The sequence below is a fragment of the Chiloscyllium plagiosum genome, unplaced genomic scaffold, assembly GCF_037043375.1.
Source record: "Chiloscyllium plagiosum isolate Xiang-an unplaced genomic scaffold, Cpla_swu_hap1 HiC_scaffold_5, whole genome shotgun sequence".
Taxonomy (NCBI): domain Eukaryota; kingdom Metazoa; phylum Chordata; class Chondrichthyes; order Orectolobiformes; family Hemiscylliidae; genus Chiloscyllium; species Chiloscyllium plagiosum.
The window spans coordinates 117,197,298-117,221,192 of record NW_028270143.1 but is presented as its reverse complement, the minus strand read 5'-3'; the positions used below and the strand labels follow the sequence as shown (position 1 = coordinate 117,221,192).

Genomic DNA, 23,895 nt, shown 5'->3' with positions numbered 1-23,895 from the left:
CATTCAGTTCTGATGAAGAGCCACCGGACTCGAAACGTTAACTCTGCATTCGCCCCAGAGATGCTGTCAGACCTGCTGATTCTCGCCAGCAATTTTTGATTTCATATTGAATATACTTGCTTGACCCTGATTCTTTATCGAAACCAGCCCATACAAGATCACGGAAGGGGGCGTGCCGTCACTGAAATGGGCGGGGCCGGAGAAAAGGGTGAGCTGGAGCCGAAGTTCACGGGGCGGGGCCAGAGGAAGGGGCGGAACGGAAAGTCACGGTTTAGGGCGAAGGGCGGAGCGAATATAACCCCGCCCCTGGCCGTGACGTCAGGTCACGCCTGAAGCCGGTCGATGAGAATAAAATCGTCACCTACCGTGTCTTTGTCACGTGATCAATATAACAACAAAAAGAGAGAGGTGATTGCTGAGGTATCTGGCACAGAGAAAGAGGGAAGAAGGTAAGGAACGCTCGGCCGGTGCATAGTTTCCCACAGCCCTTTCGCAGTACAGCCGGCAGCTTGGGCCTACCCACCCCGTACAACGGTGGGATAACTAAAGCCTGGACACCTTGCCCCCTGTAACGGCTTATATCAACAGCAGCCCCGGGTATTGGGGATCTGCGCCGACTGACGCTTTCGGTTTTTGGCAACGGCTTCACCCCTCTGGCCTGGGTTAGCGGCCAGCCGAGGACTGACTGACCAGGCATAATTTGCTCCTCTCCAGGTGACAAATCATCCGACTTACTTTCTTTAACCTTTTGCCATCAAATCATCTGTTCTTCTTTCCTCTCGCCTGAAGCACTGACATACATTTCCGGGCTGCACAGTTCAATCTTCAAACAAATCTTTCACAAAGCCCCCTAAACACTCGGGAGGACCGGCTAGACAAACCGAAACCACTACGTGCTGGACTGCAAGTGTTCTTAATCTCACCTGTCTTTTCACGGCATCTAATTCAGTCTATTGGGGTGAGAGGGGAATGTGCTGATTGATTAGTATTTCGAAGTCTGATTAGCACTGCATATAACTTGATTTAGTGGTTAGATATTTTAGCTCTATATTTAATAATTCCGTTTTTTGGACATTAGTCTCACAGCACCAGGGACCCAGGTTTGATTCCTGCCTCGGGTGACTCTGTGGAGTTTGCACATTCTTCCTATATCTGCGTGGGTTTCCTCTCTTTAGTTTAAAGAGCATCTCAGCAGACAGCAGAAAATTTATTTGTTGGTCAGTCTCTACTTGACTTCAGTTCTTGGGAGTGAGGACAGTACAGATTTCCTTACTGACCTAGTCGTCCTTACTAAAAAGGGTAAATCCTGTTGTGTGGATGGGGCCAGGCTCCCTTGGGATACCTCTGCAAAGTTGTCTGTTTTGAAACAAGCTCTAGCTTCTTCTAGCATTTGAACAGTTAATTGAATCTTAAAAACAAGGACTACAAATCTTAAGTACACAACATTCTTTGGGACTCTTATTCTGGTTCTGGTAGAGGAATTGAGTTCCGGAGTCCTGAGGTCATGATGCAGCTGTATAAGACTCTGGTACGGCCGCATCTGGAATATTGTGTGCAGTTTTGGTCGCCATACTATAGGAAGGATGTGGAGGCATTGGAACGGGTGCAGAGGAGGTTTACCAGGATGTTGCCTGGTATGGAAGGAAAATCGTATGAGGAAAGACTGAGGCACTTGGGGCTGTTTTCACTAGAGAAAAGAAGGTTTAGGGGTGACTTGATTGAGGTGTACAAGATGATTAGGGGGTTAGATAGGGTCGACAGTATGAACCTTTTCCCGCGTATTGAGTCGGGTATTACAAGGGGGCATAGCTTTAAATTAAGGAGGGGTGGATATAGGACTGATGTTAGGGGTAGGTTCTTCACTCAGCGAGTCGTTAGTTCATGGAATGCCCTGCCAGTAACAGTGGTGGACTCTCCCTCTTTATGGGCATTTAAACGGGCATTGGATAGGTATATGGAGGATAGTGGGCTAGTGTAGTTTAGGTGGGCTTGGATCGGCGCAACATCGAGGGCCCAAGGGCCTGTACTGCGCTGTATTCTTCTATGTTCTATGTTCTAACACTGAGCTTACTCCCTAATTTCAAAATGTGTAACATTTTTTCCTATAAAATGAAAATGAAACTATTATTAACCATTGTACACTGTACTGTGATGTACGCCTAACAAGTTGCACTTAGAGCTTTTTTTAACAGATTTCCTTTTTTGTATTCCTACCTATTTAACAATTGAGACAACTTCCTCTTGTTTCTGATCCAATAAATATCACATCACTGATTAATATTCAAGATTAGAACAGTTTTGTGAGTGTATTCTGGAACTCTGGACAAAGTGAATTATTTTATTGCACGGACTTTGTTTAACACAACCTGTTCTATGATCTAATGCGTTTTGGTTGGAAATCCCCAGCTTTAGATATCGAAAGTACAACACAAAAGGCTGGTCTTGTACATTGTCTTATTGGGTAGTTTGTTTTCATGACATGTATGCAATTATAGTTTTAACTGTAAAAGTTGATCTAAAGGAAAAAATTGAGTTGTTTCACAGTAGAAAACTGAGAATTGCTTTAAAAAGTCACATCTTGTTTAAGCTTTTTGTGTTATACTCAAGACCTTTCAAGAATACAAAGCCAAGGGGAAAACCAACCTGCAGTATAAATTTTGGTTTTCCTGCTGAATTAGTATTCTTGAAATGTCCTGATGCGTGCAAGAAACAAAGCCTTAGTAAAATGTCTCTTTCAGCAATCGTCAAGTCCTGAGTATTTTTCATTTTTCTTTAAAAGTTGGAAAATAACAGCCAGGACTACTACAAATGATAGAGATGAGGCTGAGTGTTATCACAAATTCATAAGAGTGGAGAGTGTGGAAAGCTCAGTGCACAAGAAAATATTAAAAGGGAAAGACAGAATTCAGATATTATATATATACACACACACACACACACACACACACGTGAACATCCCTTCCGAAGTAGAGCACAGTATAAGCCAGGAAGGGCTTGTGAGAAGGGCACAATGGTAATTTTGGGTGATTTGCTCATCCATATTAGATTAGATTACTTAGTGTGGAAACAGGCCCTTCGGCCCAACAAGACCACACCGAAGCGCAACCAACCCATACCCCTACATGTACCCCTTACCTAACACTACGGGCAATTTAGCATGGCCAATTCACCTAACCTGCATATCTTTGGAGTGTGGGAGGAAACCGGACCACCCGGAGGAAACCCACGCAGACACAAGGAGAACGTGCAAACTCCACACAGTCAGTCGCCTGAGGTGGGAATTGAACCCGGGTCTCTGGCGCTGTGAGGCAGCAGTGCTAACTGCTGTGCCGCCGTGCCGCTGTTTGGTTTGATTAATCAACTTGGCAAGGGTAGCCTCTGAGAAAGGTTGATAGAGCATATGAGGGAATTGTTTCTCAGAGCAACATATGGAGTCAACCAGAGAACTGGTTACTTTACTTTAGATTTTGGATTATGAGGAAGGATTGGTAAATAACCTTGTATTTAAGGATCCTCTTGTAAGGAATGATTGCAATATGCTAGAGTTACAAATTCTAACTGAAAGAGTGAAGACAGAGTTGCATATGAGAGTTTTAGTGTTGGAAAGATAATTTTACAGGCTTGAAAGGAATTGCGCCAATTTGACTGGGCAGGACAGTTGAAGAACAGTGGCAGATGCTTTGGCAGATACTAAATGCCTTCTGATTTAAAATATATCCCCGAGAGGAAGAAGATTTGTAAGATGAAAAATAATCTATGGCTTAACAAGGAAGTCAAAGATAACATAAAGGCAAAACTGGGGCATAGCATACTGCAAATGTTAGTGGCACTCTGGAGGATTGGGAGAATTTTAAACGTTAGCAAAGGTTTACTAAAACCAAAATCAGAAGAGCTAAGATGAACAATTAAGGGAAACTAGCAGAAAACGTAAGTACTGACACCAAAAGCTCCTTAAAAAGCAAGTGTTGGCCCTTTAGAGGATGAGAATGGTGAGGTAATAATGGGGAAACTCAAAGGTAGCACAGGCACTAAACCAATATTTTGTCTTTTTTTTTCATAATGGAAGATTTCTTTCCAAAAATACAGGAATTGGTGAAGTTAGTATGATTAGGGAGAACTGTTGAAATTAAAGGCAGATAAGGCCCCAGGGCCTGATGGCCTACATCCTAGGGTATTAAAGGAAGTGGCAATGGAGATGGTGGATGTATTAGTTATGATATTCAAAAATCCCCTGATTTCTGGAAAGGTGGTTAGCATATTTTCAACCTTATTCAAAAAAGGAAATAAGCAAAAAGTAAAACTGTAAACCAGCTAGTTTGACCTCTGTAGTGGGGAAGTTGCTAGCATCAATCAGAAAGGAGGAGGTAAGCCACTTCCGGAATACTGTGTCATTCTGGCCTCTCTGCTGTATGCTGTGAAACCTGAAAGGATCGGAAAAGATTTTACAAAGCTGTTGCCAGTGTTGGAGGGTTTGAGCTATAGGGATAGGCTGAATAGGCAGAGGCTATTTTTCTCTGGAGTGTTGGAGTTTAAGAGATGACCTTTGTAGAAGTTTATTAAAATCTTGAGGGGCATGGATAGGGTAATTAGATAAGGTGGTTTCTCCAGGGTGGGGGAGTTCAAAACTAGAGGGCAAAAATTTAAGGTGAGGGGAAAGATTTTAAGAGACCTGAGGGACAACTTATCCATGCAGAGGGTGATGCATGTATGGAATGAGCTGCCAGAGGAAGTGGTAGAGGCTGGTCCAATTAAACATTTTAAAAGGCAGCTGGATGGGTATATGAACAGAAGGCTTACAAGGATCTAATTGGGATATATAAAATGCTCAATGCGATTGATAAGGTGGACGTTGAACAAATGTTTTTCCCCCTTGTGGGATTGTCTCAAACATGAGGTCATAGATATGGAGTGAGAGTAGGTAGATTTCAAATGGAAATGAGGAATCAGAAGGTTGTAAATCTGTGAAACTCACTGCCCCAGAGTGCAGTGCAGGCAGAATCAAGTAGCAGTTTTAAGAAAGAGTGACTGTATGGATCTGTTTTAGATCAGTTTTTATAACTTTTTTTCAGTAAATAAATACCACTTGTATAACTAATTATGTCTCCAACTTTATTATTCTGTATGAAATGTTTCTGATTTATGTAGCGTGGAAGTAGAGTTGGACAAAGTGGATTGTTAAACAGATATTTATTTCATACATAAATTTATGTAAACTGGACTAGTTTTTGCTTTACGAGGAGTTATAGCTATCACAAGTAAGGCTAGCATTTACTGCTGATCCTCAAGCAATTGTATTGAACTGCAGTCTTAACTGCTACAGTACATGTCGTGTTGGGGAGGGTGTTCCAGGATTTTGACGCACTGACAGTGAAGAAATGTCAACATGATTCCAAGTCAGTATGGTGAATGACTTGGAAAGGAATTTGCAGGTGTTGAAGTTCCCATGTTTATACTTCCTTTGTCCAACTTGTCACAGTTGCATATTTAGAAGGTGCTGTAAAAAAAACTTGGTGAGTAGCTGTAGTCCATCTTTTAGAAAATGCCCACAGCTACCTGTTTTATTGTTCAAACAGGGTGGTTGTCTTGGATGGTGTTGTATTCTTGGAGCTGCAATCCACCAGGCAAGTAGGTGATATGCAGAGGGTGGTACACATATGGAATGAGCTACCAGTTGAAGTGGTTGAGGTGGATACATTAACAACATTTTAAAAGGCATTTGGACAAATACATGGATTGGAAAGGATGAGAAGGATATGGGCTAAGTGCAGGGGAATGGGATTAGTGTGGATGGACATCTTGGTTAGCATGGGCAAAAGGGCCTGTCTGTGTTGTCCAGATTCTGACTGTGTAAAGAAATAGATCTGGTTTGTTTTGTCAGAAACATGATAAAGGGCAATGGGGAGCATGCAGGAGAGTGGAGTTGAGACTGAGCTAAGATCGGCCATGATTGTGTTGCACGGCAGAGTGGGCTCAGAGCTGAACTGCCTACCCCTGCTCCTAATGTGTTCCTAAAGTGAACTTTTGTGACCAACTGGAAATTCACTGAGCAATGCAAACTACAGTCACTTTGACTAAACCCATTTGCTGGCTGATTCTCCTCTTTTTATCCCCTACCCCATTCTTAAAAAGCTTGAACTAAAGAATGGTGATATACTAATGTGACCCATGCTTTTACATGGTACGGCAGACTGCATAAAGTTCCCTATTGAGACCACTGCCTGTCTATCATTTCCTTGGTGGTGGGACCCATCAGTGAGAATCCTAATACCGACCACCGTAGAGTAGTTTTTCTTGAATGCTATATTAGATTAGATTAGCTCAATCTGTACAGTGTGGAAACAGGCCCTTTGGCCCAACAAGTCTGCACTGACCCTCTGAAGAGTAACCCGTCCAGACCCATTTCCCTCTGACTAATGTACCTAACACTATGGGGTAATTTAGCATGGCCAGTTCACCTAACCTGCACATCTTTGGACTGTGGGAGGAAACCAGAGCACCTGGAGGAAACGCACGCAGACACAGGGAAAATGTGCAAACTCCACACAATCACTCGAGGCTGGAATTGAACCTGGGACCCTTGCACTGTGAGGCAGCAGTGCTAAGTGTCAGTCATAGCCTTCCATCTCAAGACAGTGGCTTATGCTGTGGTGAACAGAGTTTAGCTCTCACCTTCATCCAGATTTGCTAAGTGGGTCATCAGCTTAGTGTCCTGATCAGAGAAGTTTTTTTCCAACCATGATCCGAAGCTGCTACATATTGTGAAGTTTGTTGGGGCTGGAAAAGTTCTCGCAGTTGTACTGAAATGCTATGCTCCAGAACTAATTGCACCACAAGTTAAACTGTTCCACTATAACTACAACACCACCAGCATCTGCAACATGCATAATTTCACAAAGACCAAATGGATTCAGGCCAATTATAGCCCCATCAGGTTACTCTTGATCGTGGAGAAAGTGAGGACTGCAGATGCTGGAAATTTAGTTTCTGAATGATTCCTAAAGAAGGGCTTTTGCCCGAAATGTCGACTCTCCTGCTCCTCTGATGCTGCCTGACCTGCTGTGCTTTTCCAGCACCACACACTTTCTTTAGTCTTCACTGTAGCAAGTTGGAGATGATTCAACAATGTTGTTGAACTGACGCCTGCACTTTCAGTCTGTCACCTGCTCACTGACATTCAATTCTACCTCAGCTGCTAACCTCAGTGTAGCATTGGTTTAAGTGTGGACAGAGTGAGCTGAATGTGAGTGTGATAGCCTTTGACATCAAGGCAACATTTGATTTGGCTATGTCACCAAGTAGCCAGCCAAAAAGTGGGATGTGAGAATTGGGGGAAAGCTCTTGCTGTTTTGGAACACATTTGACATGGTTGAGATTTCTGAAGATTAATTATCTCTGTTCCTGTACTTCACTGCAAGGGTTCCTTGGTAGTATCTTAGGCCTGAGCACCTTCAGCTGCAACAATGTCCTGCTCTTCAGAAGGTGACATTTGTGCGAACATCAAAAATGCTCAGTACTAAAGAATGCTCAAGATGTTGAAGGTGGGAATGGACAATGATCATACTGAAGCTAATATGTGGCCAATGTACCACAAATGCCAAGCAGCACCTGTCTCTAACAAAAGAGAATCTATCCACTTTCCCCAGTGGCTTCACAATCTGAGTCATCCACTGTCCATATCATTGATCAGAAAATGAACTCTATTAGCCCCATGTACTCACTGATTTTAGAGCAGATTAGAGGCTAGAAATCTGAGCAACTCACCAACTGACTCCTCCCAAGTGCAAGTCATTGCTCCCCACTTGTCTAGAGCACAATTCCAACAGCAATCAATCTCGATGCTACCTAGGACCAAGTAACCCACTTAATTGACACCAAATACACACACAAATACACACACAAATACGCACTCACTCTGCCATCAATGCACAGTCACAGTAGTGTGTATCATCCACGGGATGGACTGCATCGACTTCAGCACATTAACCTCCTCACCAGCCAGCAAGAGCATTGGTTCAAGAAGGCACCTTTCTATAGAACATAGAAAATTACAGCACAGAACAGGGCCTTTGGCCCATGATGTCGTGCAAAATAAAATAACTTAACGTACGCATCCCTCAACTCATTGATATCATGTCCATGTCCAGCAGTCGCTTGAATTTCCCTTATGACTCTGCTTCCACCACCACCGCTGGCAACGCATTTCATGCATTCACAACTCTCTGCGTAAAGAGCCTTTCTCCTACCATCTTAAACCTATGACCCCTCGTACCAGTCAATCCTGCCCTGGGGAAAAGTCTCTGGCTATTGACTCTATCCATTTCCTCTTATTGTATACCTCGATCAGGTCTGTTCCGTTCCTTTTCTCCACCCCCGCCCCCCCCCCCCCCCCCCCCCCCCCCCCCGCCGCTTCTGTGAGGTTATTCAACCCTCCAGTCATCCTGGTAAACCTTCTTTGCACTCTCTCCAAAGCCTCTATCTTTCTTATAGCAGGGCAACGGTGGCACAGTGGTTAGAACTGCTGCCTCACAGCGCCTGAGACCTGGGTTCAATTCCTGCCTCAGGCGACTGACTGACTGTGTGGAGTTTGCACGTTCTCCCCGCGTCTGCGTGGGTTTCCTCCGGGTGCTCCGGTTTCCTCCCACAGTCCAAAGATGTGCAGGGTCAGGTGAATTGGCCATACTAAATTGCCCGTAGTGTTAGGTAAGGGGTAAATGTAGGGGTATGGGTTGGTTTCGCTTCGGCGGGTCAGTGTGGACTTGTTGGGCCGAAGGGCCTGTTTCCACACTCCAGTCAGCATGTAGCATCCTTGCAGGGAAAGGAGGGGATGGACCCTGTCACGTGGTTCCCTGAGCAGACAAAGTCATTTTAGCAGAATATCTCATCACCACCAGAACCTTCCACCAAGAAGTCATTTAGCTGATGGTAAGAGAGGCACTATCTGTGAGATCCTTGTATGCCCAGTCTGACTGTGCCACCGCATGCTGCCCTCTCAGTGGCTGCAGGTGAGATGAGAATGTCTTGCATCCCCTTCTGGAATGCGCCTTTGCAAAGGAAGTCTGGAGTAAGATAATGATTTTTGTCAAGATTTGTCCCAAGCAGCTCCATGACGCAGACTCTGTGCTCTACGGTCTGTTTCCTGGGACACACAGACACGTCGACTGCACCTGGAGGATCATTAACTCGGCGAAAGAGTGGTCTGCCTGAAAATCTTTTCAGCCGTCTAGAGCAAGGAGCTGGCCCTGACCAGCCGTTGCAGACTGGCACATTCCAAGGTCCAGGACTACATACTGAATGATGCACTAAAGCTTGGGGCAGCTGCTGTATGAGATCTTTCTGCTAAAGTTAAATGGGGGTCCATTCAGTTATCAAACCTTCCCAGTGTCTCAAATCCATCTTAGTGTGTAGTCTTGTATAAGCAAGATGCCTCTGGATTGTTTGTTTGTTTGGATTGAATGAAACTCCAGTGACTTTTTTTTGTTTCCTTTGTACAAAACTGAACTACATTCTTCGTGTGTGTTTTATACTTTTTACATATTAATGTATTATATATGTAATATACTTTTTACAAAAAGTATTTTTGAAATTTAAAATAGATTCCTTGAGTGATGTTAATCTTGAGCCAGTTAGCTTTATTTCCCTCCTCGTTTTCAGTATGTTTAGTGTGGAATTACAGAAATCCTGAATTGTGAGAAACCAGTTTAATTGCTTGCTAGCTTCCTGTTGTACCTAATTCCTAGATTGCATTGTATCAATATCATGAAATGGGCTTTTATTGAGTTTAATCACTAACTACAGGGCAGGTTCATTAATAGTAATAGAATATTTGTTCGAAGTGTTGGTTGCAATACAATATTTTAACTGGGATTTTATTTTATTCTTTCTTTAGAATGGCAACTGACGGCCCACCAGAGAATGTGGTTCAGGACCAAGTTAGGTCACTACTGGAGAACGAAAAGGTCAAACTTTGGGAGCCTCCTTATACAGCCGAAAATAAAGATGCTTCACCAGAACTAAAAGTATGGAACATAAGTTGCAGTACTAGTAAGAAACATCTTGCACATGCAAATATGTAGTAACCAGCAATGTCAGATTTCTTTTGCGAGGGAAACTCCACTTCTCACTAAACAACAAACTGTCCATGGAATATGCTGTCTTTTCAAGGTGTTTCTACTCTTAGCAATGTCTGGCTGTAAAGGTGTTTGTGCATTTTTTTTTTGTTTGAAGATACAATTGTTATCTTAACACTGGTCCTATATCTGCAAAGAGAAAGCAGTCCAAAACAGCAGCGCGCACACTCTCTCTTGCAGTGTGAACTTCATGCTGTGAATGTTTTCAGAAAGCATTCTAGTATGGGATCAATTTTATAGAAACAGATAAAATAAAATATTTTAAAATGATCATTGAAGGTACATAAGTGTATTTGTTGGAAAATTATGAAGCGGTGTACAGATGAAAATATCAATGGATTATTTGCCCATGTTTTAAAGCTTTGTCTAACCATTAAAATCATCTGAAAATAAGAAAATTAATCTTTAAATTTTATTTACAGAACTGATATCCCTTTTACATCAACCTTAACACCAGGAGCATTTGCAAAGTATTATTGGCAAGAACTTAACCCTAGCTCATGGATCCATTCTGCAAATTCTAGGGAGAAGAGAGTTTCAAATAATGTTTCTGGTGGTGATAATGTCTACCTGCTACTTGTTTTGCAACAACCTCATCGCCATTATAATGAAAAATCCTAGAGTGGTTGAATGTTAAGTGAAACTAAAATAACATTGTGGGCGGCACGGTGGTACAGCAGTTAGCACTGCTGCCTCACACCGCCAGAGACCCGGGTTCAATTCCCGCCTCAGGCGACTGACTGTGTGGAGTTTGCACATTCTCCCCGTGTCTGCGTGGGTTTCCTCCGGGTGTTCCGGTTTCCTCCCACAATCCAAAGATGTGCAGGTCAGGTGAATTGGCCATGCTAAATTGCCCGTAGTGTTAGGTAAGGGGTAAATGTAGGGGTATGGGTGGGTTGCGCTTCGGCGGGGCGGTGTGGACTTGTTGGGCCGAAGGGCCTGTTTCCACACTGTAAGTAATCTAAAAAAAAATCCTGCAGCTGATTTTGTTTTATAAAACAACATTAAAACCAACTAACCAGCTGCACCTATAATCATGAACTTTCAGGGTGTTTTTTATATATATACTTTTCAATTCTTAAAACCTGAACATCGTTTTTTTTTAAGCTTTCACCTGGAATAACCTACCCTGATAAATAAACATTGCTTTATTATACTTTATTAACTGCAATGAGACACAGGTAAGCATAGACTGTTGATAAGGATCTTGGTTAATAACTTTTTTTATCACTTGTTTAAACCGGCAGTATTTATTTAAGATCTGGAATATACTGTCTGCAAGAGTGGTTGAACCAAATTCTGTACTTTAAAAAAAATTCAAAATTTGGAAAATTGTTATTCTTAGTTATGGGGATAGGGCAGGGAATTGGACAAAGTAGATAGACAGTTGAATTGCTTCTTTCTGTGCTGTAAGATCCTAGAGATCAAAAACAGTCACACTTAAAAATTAAATTTCATTACCAATGCAGTAAATGCATTTCTGCAACCAGATGCTTGAACCCATGTCTTGTGGGTAAACTGGGATTTCCCATACTTACATTTCTCTTTTTTTTACTGTAGTTATTTCAATTCTGTTTTTTTTTAAAAAAAAAAGCACTTTACTTGATGTAGAGAAAATGGATTGCATTAAAAACATTTGATTCAGTGAATATCCACTTTTTTTTGTTTGCAGCTTTTGGGCCATGTGATATACAGAATAGATTAAAAGTTATTTGGTTCTGCTATTAAGCAATAATAACCAAATTAAAGGTAGTATTCAGTGCTATCATTCTGGTGATGAATACCAAGGGTTTGTTGCTTGCCTGGTAGATAGGCTTTGTTAATCACTAATCTACACTTGAATATGAGTGCAATGCTGCATTAGCTGGAAATCTGAAACAAACTAAATGCTGGAGAAATTAAACAAGTCTGGCAGCTTCTTTGGACAGAAACAGTTAAGACTAAGTTTTAAAAATGGTGACTCTGTTTCTGTCACCACAGAAGCTGCTGGACCTGCTGAATTTCTTCAGTGTTTACTTGTGTTTGTTACTGATCAATACTTGTATAATCTCATGAAGTGTTGGCATGAGTATTTAAATTTATGTCAAGAATAAAAGTGATTCTTTAAAATCTCCTTTTTTCCAATCAGATTCTGGGTGAGAAATATGCATTACAGTTGTGCATTGATTCGAGTATGGTGGAAAATATTCTTGAAAATTTGAGGTGTAATTCACTGCAAGGCTTGAATGCAAAAAAGACATTTGAGGACACTGGACTTGCGACAATCCGTATCAATTATACTAGTCATGTAAGTGACTTTTTGTTTCATTTGTAATGTTGCAACCATTTAATGAACTCTGATCTGAAACTCCATTTGTATCTGAGTGACATTTGTTCTTTCCAAGTCAAAAATAACATTTGCTACAATTATTTACCTTTTTTTTTTAAATTGAAGAACCTTTTTTAACAGAGAAACTCCAGATCCTTGTTCAAATAACTTTTGCTCTGTGCAGGGTACTTGCAGAGTTTGATTTTAAAGTCACACAACACCAGGTTATAGTCCAACCGGTGTATTTGGAAGCACTAGTTTTCAAGGGGGTGCTCCTTCAGATGGCTGTGGAGCATCCCTCCGAAAGCTAGTGCGTCCAAATAAACCTGTTGGACTATAGCCTGGTGTTATGATTTTTAACGTTGTACACCGCAATCCAACACCAGCATCTCCAAATCATGCAGACTTTTAGCAACTAGATTTAAAACTGACTTTTTATAGTTGCTGGCTGTTCTCTTCAAAACTTAAAATATGGTTTATTAATATGATTTAGAATATATCAGTGAATACAGTTTGAAAACTATTGTTTTTAATATTGCAGACAAAAAGAAAAGAAAAAACTAAGTTGACAACTAAACTAAACATTTCAGCCAAAGATCTAAGAGCTGAGTAAGTCCTGTGCCTGTTTGAGCTGTGAATTCTTTAGAAGATGGTTACAATTATCAGTTTAAGATTGGTGCATTATAAAACAAATGTGATTTCTTCCATATGCACTTATTAGCAAATGTTATTTGTATCTACTTTTTAAAATAAAATTTCATTCCTATTTTTACTCTATTAAAATGTAATAGAGAATAGATTTTTTTTCTGGAATTGGGCATTGCTATCAAAGCCTGTATTGTATTGCTGCTACAAATGATAAAACTTTACAAGACAAAATGCAGGCTTTGATAAATGGATTGTATGCTAACATTGGTTTACTTTATGCAGTTTATACTTTGTGCTGGGAAATAAAATAACTTTTTAGAAACTGAGGGTAGTAAGGCAAAACTATCTAAAAATACCAAAGAGACCAGATGTCTTTAAAATGCCTACTTTGCTACCTTGCATTTCTTCACACTGGTATAAGCAATAGAAGTTGGACTATAGTCTTTTATAGTCATGCCTTTTTTGAGAATTGCATCTCCATAATCGTACTTTCATTCCTGCACAGAATTGCGAAATTGACTGGAATGAATGAACAACATGTTAAACTCATAATGAACTCCAAAGTTCTTAAAATGGGTAAGTGGATTGCAATAATATTATTAGAATGGAACAATACTAAGTCCGCAAAGAAGATCTGTATTAACCTCCAGTCCTTCGAGTGACTTCCCCACATTAATCACTGTCTGGGTTCTAATCCACAAGTAAAGGCCTTGTGAGACCTTTCCTTTATTGTGGATGTCATGTTCTTACCAATAGATAATTAGCTAAGTAATTGTGGTGCCCTATAGGAAATCATTTTCATTGTTTTGTCACTTGCTAATCTAAGTAGCAATGGACAATTTTCCTTAACTGAATCACAGACTTCAGCTTCTGGTTCAATTATTTTGTAGGTTTGACCATTAGAATTTAATGTATTTACATGCTTAATATATGCTGATATTTCTAAACTAAAACAAACCTGCTCTGTTCAGTAACAAAGCAGAGATCAGTAGTTTTAAGGAAAAATTTTAAGGAAAAATTAAACTGGGTCCTTCCCATTCCAATAAACTTATAGAAATTTAATGTCACAATACACAATGTCATATAGTATTTTTCATGGCAAAAGTCTCATTTTTTTTCAGATCGATCGCTTGCCGAACAGAATGTAAAAAATAATTCGTTAATTATGGTTATGCAAATAACTCTGACTGAAGAAGAAGCAAAAGAACAGGAGATAAATTATCAAGAGGAGATGAAAGAACAGGATGAGAGGAAAGCCAAAATATCTAGGACCAGAAAGGGTGCTGAAATCTTAGCTCAGCATGGTAAGCTTATCTTATTTTTCTTTAAATAAATAAATAATTTGGGATAAAATTTCCTATCCCTCATGTTTATGGAACCAGTAATTAATTACTGTCTGAGTCATGTGTGATTTATATCATGTCCTGAAATTCTCTTGCCTTGCTACTAACCCCTTCAACATTCTGTCTGTAATAATTTTCAGTAGATTTAGTAAGTGAATCAGCTGGGGTTATGAGGGGGGTAGTATGGGGGGGGGGGGGTGGGGGGGGGGAGAGGGAGAGAGTGTTTTGTGAGCAGGAAGAGCAACCATTGTTTTGCTTGCCTTTCCTAGCAACATTTGAAATATGTGAAGTTTTCAACAGCATGGGAACAATTTGTGCCTGTTCTGACTTCAGTGAGGAAAGATGATGACATATAGCAATCCTTCATGTGCTCTTAAAGGTGTTAGGTGAAACCTGTTGCTGAAAATTTGCCAATATCCTTGGATTACATAGGGGTGTGGACTCCAGTTGACCGTGTGATATTTCATTATTCATTATTAACTTGAACACTTTTTTAATTTGTAGACTTTATTTTGAGTGGGTGTTTGAAATAAATGGAACATTTTTCTCTTCTAGGTGAAAATACAGATCTCAGTAATGTTCCATACTTAGAAATCGCAGATCAGAAAGGGCGGCCAATCCCTATTCCTGCTGCAGAAAAAAAGGTAAGTGATTTGCATGTAACGAATAAATTTTTAAGAACATAATACAGTCCTCTAGTTTAGCCTCTGACTTACCCTTTAAAGCTACAGTATTTCTGTGATTGGTTTAATTCAATTCCTAGTTGACGATTACCCTAAGGATGTTGATAGTGGAGATTCATTGTTAATGGCATGGAGCAATAGTTAAGTTCATTCTTGTTTGAGATGGTCATTGCCTGCCATTTGTGTAGCATGATTGTTACTTGCCAGATCAAACCTGGATATTCCTAGGTCTTGCTGATTTTTGGATATGGATTGTTTCAGTATCTCAAGTTATGAAATATGTTGAATACTGTGCAAATATTCCCATTTCTGACCTTATGAAGAAGGGAAGGTCATCAAAGCAGCAGCTTCAAGGTAGGTGGGCCTAGGACACTACTGAAGAATGCCTGCACAACCATCCAGCAGCTGAGATGACTGATCTCCAAAACCACAATCATCTTTCTAGGGATGACTTCAAACATTGGAGATTTTCCTTTTTTTTTTTCCCCTCTGATAGCAGTTTTGTCAGGACTCCTTGATGCTACGTTTAGTCTAATGCTGCCTTAATGTCAAGGGCAGTCACTCTCTCCCCTTACCTCTGGAGTTCCTTTTTTTTTGTTTTTAGTCCCTGTTTTAAACCAAGGCAATAATGAAGTCAGGAGTGGCCCTGGCAGAACCCAAGCTGGGTGTCAGTGAGCACATGCTGCTTGATAGCACTATTGATAACACCTTTCATTACCTTTTTTACTACTAATGATTTGAGAGTAGACTGATGTAATGGTAATTGGCCCTGGATTGGATTTGTCTTGTATGTGTGTAGGATGTACCTGGTAATTTTCCAGTTGTATTTATACTGGATCAGCTTGTCTAAGGGTGTGGTAAGTCTTAGAACATAGAATAGGCCCTTCAGCCCTCTGTGTTGTGCCGACCTGTGATCTATTCTCCGCTCGTCCCCTACGCTATCCCAAAATCATCCATGTGCTTATCTAAGGATTGTTTAAATCTCCCTAATGTGGCTGAGGAGAAAGTGAGGTCTGCAGATGCTGGAGATCAGAGCTGGAAATGTGTTGCTGGAAAAGCGCAGCAGGTCAGGCAGCATCCAGGGAACAGGAGAATCGACGTTTCGGGCATATGCCCTGAAGAAGGGCATATGCCCGAAACGTCGATTCTCCTGTTCCCTGGATGCTGCCTGACCTAATGTGGCTGAGTTGATTACATTAGCAGGTAGGGCATTCCACGCCCTTACCACTCTCTGCATAAAGAACCTGCCTCTGACATCTATCACCCCTCAATTTGTAGTTATGCCCCCTTGTACATGCTGACATCATCCTAGGAAAAAGACTCACTGTCTACCCTATCTAATCCTCTGATCATCTTGTATGTCTCAAAACCATTGTTGGAATATTGTCTGATTATCTTGTCTTCAGAACCACTGCTGGAATATTAACAGGGCTCATTGCCTCTGCAGTATCTAGTGTCTCCAGCTGTGTTTTTTTTTTTGAATCACTGAATTGAATTAGCTCAAGACTTGCAACACTGGGGACTTGCAGAGGAGGCTGAATTGGATTGTCCATCTGCATCTCTGGCTGAGTATATTGCACATGCTTCAGCCTTATGTTTAGCATGGATGTGCTGGGCTCCTGATATTTGAGGGTCCATTACCTCTAGTTACTTTTAATTGTCCACCATCATTTGTGACTGGATTTGAAAGGACAGCAGAGCTCCGATCTGATCTAGTTGGTTGTGGATTGCTGAGCTTGTTCTGTCACCTGTTGTTTTATGTAGTCCAGTAGTATAGCTTCACTATACTATGTTAAGGGATGCTGCGCTTGGCATGTCCTTCTGCACTCTTTGAACATTGGCTGAGCTCCTTACATGATGGTAATGGAAGATTTGGACATGAGTCGTAGAGATGTACAGCACGGAAACAGACACTTTGGTCAGCGTGGACGAGTTGGACCAGATATCCCAACCCAATCTAGTCCCACCTGCCAGCACATGGCCCATCTCCATTCAAACTATTTCTATTCACATACCCATCCAGATGCCTTTTAAATGTTGCAATCGTACTAGCCTCCACCACTTCCTCTGGCAGCTCATTCCATACATGCACCACCCTCTGCATGAAAAAGTTGTCCCTTCGGTCTCTTTTTATATCTTCCCCTCTCACCCCTAAACCTATGCCCTCTAGTTCTGGAATCCCCCACCCCAAGGAAGAGACTTTGTCTATTTATCCTATCCATGCCCCTCATAATTTTGTAAATCTCTATAAGGTCACTCCTCAGCCGCATCCGCTCCAGGGAAAATGCCCCCCAGCCTATTCAGCCTCTCCCTATTGGTCAAGTCCTCCAACCCTGACAACATCCTTGTAAATCTTTTTTGAACCCTATCAAGTTTCACAACAGCATCCCGATAGGAAGGAGACCAGAATTGCACACAATATTCTAACAGTGGCCTAACCAATGTCCTGTACAGCTGTAACGTGACCTCCCAATTCCTGTACTCAATACTCTGACCAAAGTAGAATTCAGCTGTTGCTAATGGCCCACACCACCTCATGTATATCCAGACTTGAGATGCTAGACCTGTTTGAAATCTATCTCAGTTGGCATTGTGTTAATGCCACATGACATTGCTGCTGCTTCTTTTGGGGATGGTGATGGTATTGTTTTGAGATATTTAAGATTGTCATACCTATATAATTGCAAGTCAGAATTTTGCTTGGTGACCATACCTTAGTTTCTGGAATTTGCACCTTACTCCATTCCACCTGTAAGACACTAGAAGCATTTAACTTCAACTAAGTGTATAGTCATTTTTGGTTTTTCCCCCTGCCAGCGCCCCACGCCCCCAAAACTCATTTTTGAGAACACACACAGATTTTGACCGATTTCCTGTCAGGCTGTTAATGGCAATATGCTCAACTCCAGTTTGCCTTAAGCTTTTTCATTAAATTTCCGTTTCATTGCTTCCTAGGCACTATTGTTAGCTATGACACTACATGAAAAAGGCAGAGCATTTATGAAGAAGAAAGATTATGCTTCAGCATTGTTGTATCTGTTGGATTCTGATGAAGAATTTGGGTAATGCTTTTTTATTACAATATTGTATTTATCATTAAAATGTGCTGTGGTTAATGACTCTCAACATTAATTTTTGCTATGGCATATTAAAGAAGTTTTTCCTACTTGCACTGTATATGCTGTACCTTCCAGAACTTGACTTTTAGTTTGCTGTTGCAAGAGTTCCTGTACTTTTTCTAATGATTGCATGTTTATTTAGTCATAGATTCCCGTTTTTCAGATTCAAACATTTCAGTCATGAAACTGAAGTTCTGTTCTGCAAATCAGATTAATTTTCCCTATTGGGATTTTTAAAAATTTGTTCAAGGGAAATTTGTTAGCTAGACCAGCATTTCTTGCCCATTCTTCATGTCATAGATGTACAGCATGGAAACAGACTCGAGTTCAACTCACCCATGCCGACCAGATATATTTAAAATGATCTACTCCCACCTGCCAGCATTTGGCCCATATCCCCCTCAAACCCTTCCTATTTATATCATTTACATCTTAAATATTGTAATTATACCAGCCGCCTCCTCCACCACCACCACCTCTTGGCTATACGGTTCTCTGTGTGAAAAAGTTGCCCCCTGGGTTTAAGGTGAGAGAAAAGATTTTAAAAAGGGCCTGTGTCCTCTAGTTCTGAGGAAAAGACCTTGGCTATTCACCCGATCCATGTTGCTCTTAATTTTATATACCTTTTTATAAGGTCACCCTTCAGCCTCTGATGCTCCAGGGGAAAATATCTCCAGCTGATTCAGCCTCTCCCTATAACGGAAACCCTCCTACTCTGGCAACATCCTCGTAAATGTTTTTTGAATAGAATCCCCAAAGTGTAGGAAGTGGCCATTCGGTCCAAATCAACCCTCTGAAAACCATCCCACGCAGACCCATATTCCTCCCCTTCTCCTCTCCCCCGCCCCTACCCCACTCTATTAAGAACATAAAACATCAAACAATACAGCACAGAACAGGCCCTTCGGCCCACGATGTTGTGCCGAACACTTGTTCTAGCTTAAGCACCCATCCATGTACCTATCCAATTGCTGCTTAAAGGTCACCAATGATTCTGACTCTGCCACTCCCACAGGCAGCACATTCCATGCCCCCACCACTCTCTGGGTAAAGAACCTACCCCCCCCCCCCACCACCCCGCCCACACCTTCCACCCTTCACCTTAAATTTATGTCCCCTTCTAACACTCTGTTGTACCCAGGGAAAAAGGTTCTGACTGTCTACTCTATCTATTCCCCTGATCATCTTTTAAACCTCTATCAAGTCACCCCTCATCCTTTGCCATTCCAATGAGAAAAGGCCGAGCACTCTCAACCTATCCTCGTACGACCTATTCTCCACTCTCAACCTATCCTCTGCACCGTCTCCAAAGCTTCCACATCTTTCCTAAAATGAGGCGACCAGAACTGCACAAAGTACTCCCAATGTGGTCTTACCAAGGTCCTGTACAGCTGCAACATCACCTCACAACTCTTGAATTCAGTCCCTCTGCTAATGAACGCTAATACACCATAGGCCTCCTTACAAGCTCTATCCACCTGAGTGGCAACTTTCAAAGAGCTATGAACATAGACCCCAAGATTCGTCTGCTCCTCCACCTTACTAAGAACCCTACCGTTAACCCTGTATTCCGCATTCTTATTTGTCCTTTCAAAATGGACAACCTCACACTTGACACGGTTGAACTCCATCTGCCACTCCTCAGTCCAGCTCTGCATCATATCTAAGTCCCTTTGCAGCCGACAACAGCCCTCCTCACTATCCACAACTCCTCCAATCTTCGTATCGTCTGCAAATTTACTGACCCACCCTTCGACTCCCTCTTGCAAGTCATTAATAAAAATTACAAACAGCAGAGGACCCAGAACTGATCCCTGCGGAACTCCACTTGTAACTGGGCTCCAGGCTGAATATTTACCATCTACCACCACTCTCTGACTTCGACCGGTTAGCCAGTTCTCTATCCAACTGGCCAAACTTCCCACTATGAGGAGAAGGTGAGGTCTGCAGATGCTGGAGATCAGAGCTGAAAATGTGTTGCTGGAACAGCGCAGCAGGTCAGGCAGCATTCAGGGAACAGGAGAATCGACGTTTCGGGCATAAGCCCTTCTTCAGGAATGACTGAAGAAGGGCTTATGCCCGAAACGTCGATTCTCCTGTTCCCTGGATGCTGCCTGACCTGCTGCGCTGTTCCAGCAACACATTTTCAGCAAACCTCCCACCATCCCATGCCTCCTGACTTTCTGCATAATCCTACCATGGGGAACCTTATCAAATGCCTTACTAAAATCCATGTACACTACATCCACTGCTCTACCCTCATCCACATGCTTGGTCACCTCCTCAAAGAATTCAATAAGACTTGTAAGGCAAGACCTACCCCTCACAAATCCATGCTGGCTGTCCCTAATCAAGCATTGTCTTTCCAGATACTCATAAATCCTATCCCTCAGTAGCCTTTCCATTACTTTGCCTACCACCGAAGTAAGACTAACTGGCCTGTAATTCCCGGGGTTATCCCCATTCTCTTTTTTTTGAACAGGGGCACAACATTCGCCACACTCCAGTCCCCAGGTACCACCCCTGTTGACAGTGAAGATGAAAAAATCATTGCCAACGGTTCTGCAATTTCCTCTCTTGCTTCCCACATAATCCTAGGATATATCCTGTCAGGCCTGGAGTACTTGTCTATCCTCAAGTTTTTCAAAATGCCAACACATCTTCCTTCCTAACAAGTATCTCCTCTCGCTTACCAGTCCATTTCATACACTCCTCTTCAACAATATGGTCCCTCTCATCAGTAAATACTGAAGAAAAGTACTCATTCAAGATCCCTCCTATCTCTTCCAACTCAATACACAGAATCCCACTACTGTCCTTGATTGGACCTACCCTCGTTCTCGTCATTCTCATGTTTCTCACATACACATAAAAGGCCTTGGGGTTATCCTTGATCCTACCCGCCAAAGATTTTTCATGCCCCCTCTTAGCTCTCCTAATCCCTTTCTTCAGCTCTCTCCTGGCTATCCTGTATCCCTCCAACGCTCTGTCTGAACCTTGTTTCCTCAACCTTTCGTAAGCCTCCTTTTCTTCCTCCAGACCATTCAACCTCCCTCGTCAACCAAGGTTCCCTCACACGACCATCTCTTTCCTGCCTGGCAGGTACATACATATCAAGGACATGTCGTATCTGTTCCTTGAAAAAGTTCCACATTTCAACAAATCCTTTCCTGACAGCCTATACTCCCAATTTATGCTCCTCAGATCCTGTCTTGCAGCATCCTATTTACCTTCCTCTTTCCCCTATCTCTCTCCATAACCAAGGTGAAAGTCACAGAATTGTGGTCACCATCACCAAAATGCTCACCCACTAACAAGCCCATCACTTGTCCCGGTTCGTTACCAAATCCAATATGGCCTCCCCTCTGGTCGGACAATCTACATACTGAGTTAGAAAAGCTTCCTGGACACACTGCACAAACACCACCCCGTCCAATCTACTTGATCTAAAGAACTTCCAATCAATATTTGGGAAGTTGAAATCGCCCATGACTACTATCCCGTGGCTTCTGCACCTTTCCAAAATCTGTTTCTCCACATCTCTGTTGCTATTGGGGGCCTTTGGTAAACACCCAACAATGTGACTGCTCCTTTCCTATTTCTGACTTCAGCCCATACTACCTCCAAAGGCAGGTCCCCCTCGAACTGCCTTTCTGCAGCCATTATACCATTTCTAATTTTTATCACCCCCTCTAATCTTAATGAAACATCTGTAACCAGGAACCTTCAACAACCATTCCTGTCACTCTTCTATCCACGTTTCCGTGATGGCCACAACATCGTAGTCCCAAGTACCGATCCATGCCTTAAGTTCACCCACCTTATTTCTGATACTCCTTGTGTTGAAGTATACACACTTGAGCCCATCTGTGTCTGCAAGTATTTCCTGTCAGTGCTACCTTCTCCACAGCCTCCTACATTCTTGGACATCCTGAAAAACAGCTAACCTACTAAAAACAGCTAACTGGACTACAAGTCCGGATCCCATCCCCCCCCTGCCAAATTATTTTAAACCCCCCCTGAAGAGTGCTAGCAAACCTACCTCGCAGGGTATTGGTGCCCTTCTGCTTCAGGTGCAACCTGTCCTGTTTGTACAGGTCCCACCTTCCCCAGAATGCAGTCTAATTGTCCAAATACCTGAAGCCCTCCCTCTTACACCATCCTTGCAGCCACTTGTTCAACTGCGCACTCTCCCTATTCCTTGCCTCACTGTCACTTGGCACCGGCAACAACCCAGAGATGACGACTCTGTCCGTCCTTGCTTTTAGCTTCCAGCCTAACTCCGAGCTCCTGAATGACCTCCCCACCCCTCTTCCTACCTATGTCATCGGTGCCAATGTGCACCACGACTTCTGGCTGCACACCCTCCCCCCTTAAGGATTCTGAAGACGCAGTCTGAGATGTCTCGGACCCTGGCACCCGGGAGGCAACAAACCATCCGAGAGTCTCGCCCATGTCCACAGAACCACCTGTCTGTCCCTCTAACTATAGAGTCTCCTATAACTAGCGCTCTCCACCTCTTCCCTCTTTCCCTTCTGAGCCTCAGAGCCGGACCTTGTGCCAGAGACCCGGTCATTGCAGCTTACCCCTGCTAGGCCGTTTTCCCCCCACCCCCCAACAGTATCCAAAGCGGTATACTTATTGTTGAGGGGAACGACCACAGGGGATCCCTGCACTGCCTGCTTCCTCCCCTTCCCACCTCTAACTGTTACCCAGCTACCTCTGTTCTCTGGCGTAACTATGTCCCTGTAGCTTCTATCTATCACCCTCTCAGCCTCTCGAATAATCCTCAGTTCATCCAACTCCAGCTCCAGTTCCCTAACGTGGTCTGTGAGGAGCTGGAGCTGACTGCACTTCCTGCAGGTGAAGTCGGCAGGAGCATCGGTGGTCACCCCTACCTCAAACATCCTGCACTGCCTGTGCTGCCATAACTCTACACTTAGTCTCCAAAACTAAGTAGCTTAGCTGTTCAGCCGACTCAGTCCTTTTTTTTTTAATGTGGGAGGATGGGAGACACTACACATGTCGTGTCTCTGGTTCCTTCTCCACTCAAACTTCTTACCTTCCCAGAGCCTCTGTTGACGACTTCCGGGTTCCTGCTCCTAGTTGGGAAAAAAAACAGACTGCGAAAAGAAAAACGTTAACTTAAACTGGTCTCCGCTTACCTTCCGGCTCCCCTCTGTGCGCCTGCTGTAGCGTTGAGCCATGTAATCCTGCATGGCTAATGCAACTAAACTACACTATTCCATCTACAAGGCACCAAGGAGATTCTCTGGAGCATTATAGTTCCCAATCAGGGCTGCAGTTAACTAGCTCAAATAAAAATTACATTTCAATGAAACTGTCTGTTTGAATTAAGCACATCATTGCATAAGATCTAGGCTTTGGTCTTATTCTTGATGTGGAAGCGTTGGATGGGACTTGATGAAGGGGCACTGCTCTGAAAGCTTGTGATTTCAAATAAACCTGTGACACTAAACCTGATGTCGTGGGACTTCTGACTTAGTCTTATCCTGCTATTTGTAATTCAGTATCCTGATTTTATTCATTTAACACTGTTTATAACTTATATTTTAATTAAACAAACAATTTTTGTTGACAGAGATTCTCTTGAGGGAAGAAAATAGTACTGTTGCCCTTTTGTATTGCTGAACATTGTGTCTTCTG

General features: G+C 42.4%; 1 protein-coding gene across 5 annotated transcripts in view; it reads left to right on the top strand.

Annotated features, from left to right (window-relative positions):
* Window positions 1-312: 312 nt before the first annotated feature.
* The window catches only part of LOC122550131 (NEDD8 ultimate buster 1-like), a 41,265-nt gene continuing 17,682 nt past the window's right edge, over window positions 313-23,895 (top strand). For 2 of the 5 annotated variants that reach the window (XM_043690762.2, XM_043690760.2), the window contains exons 1-8: window positions 313-449; window positions 9,887-10,016; window positions 12,256-12,414; window positions 12,977-13,044; window positions 13,589-13,659; window positions 14,205-14,387; window positions 14,982-15,070; window positions 18,065-18,171. In XM_043690762.2, the coding sequence (XP_043546697.1) occupies window positions 343-449; window positions 9,887-10,016; window positions 12,256-12,414; window positions 12,977-13,044; window positions 13,589-13,659; window positions 14,205-14,387; window positions 14,982-15,070; window positions 18,065-18,171 (914 nt within the window). In that variant the 5' untranslated portion in view covers window positions 313-342. Of the gene's footprint in view, window positions 450-491; window positions 715-7,390; window positions 7,539-9,253; window positions 9,273-9,886; window positions 10,017-12,255; window positions 12,415-12,976; window positions 13,045-13,588; window positions 13,660-14,204; window positions 14,388-14,981; window positions 15,071-18,064; window positions 18,172-23,895 lie in introns of those variants that run through there. The other 3 variants (XM_043690763.2, XM_043690764.2, XM_087987575.1) reach the window with 3 other exon arrangements.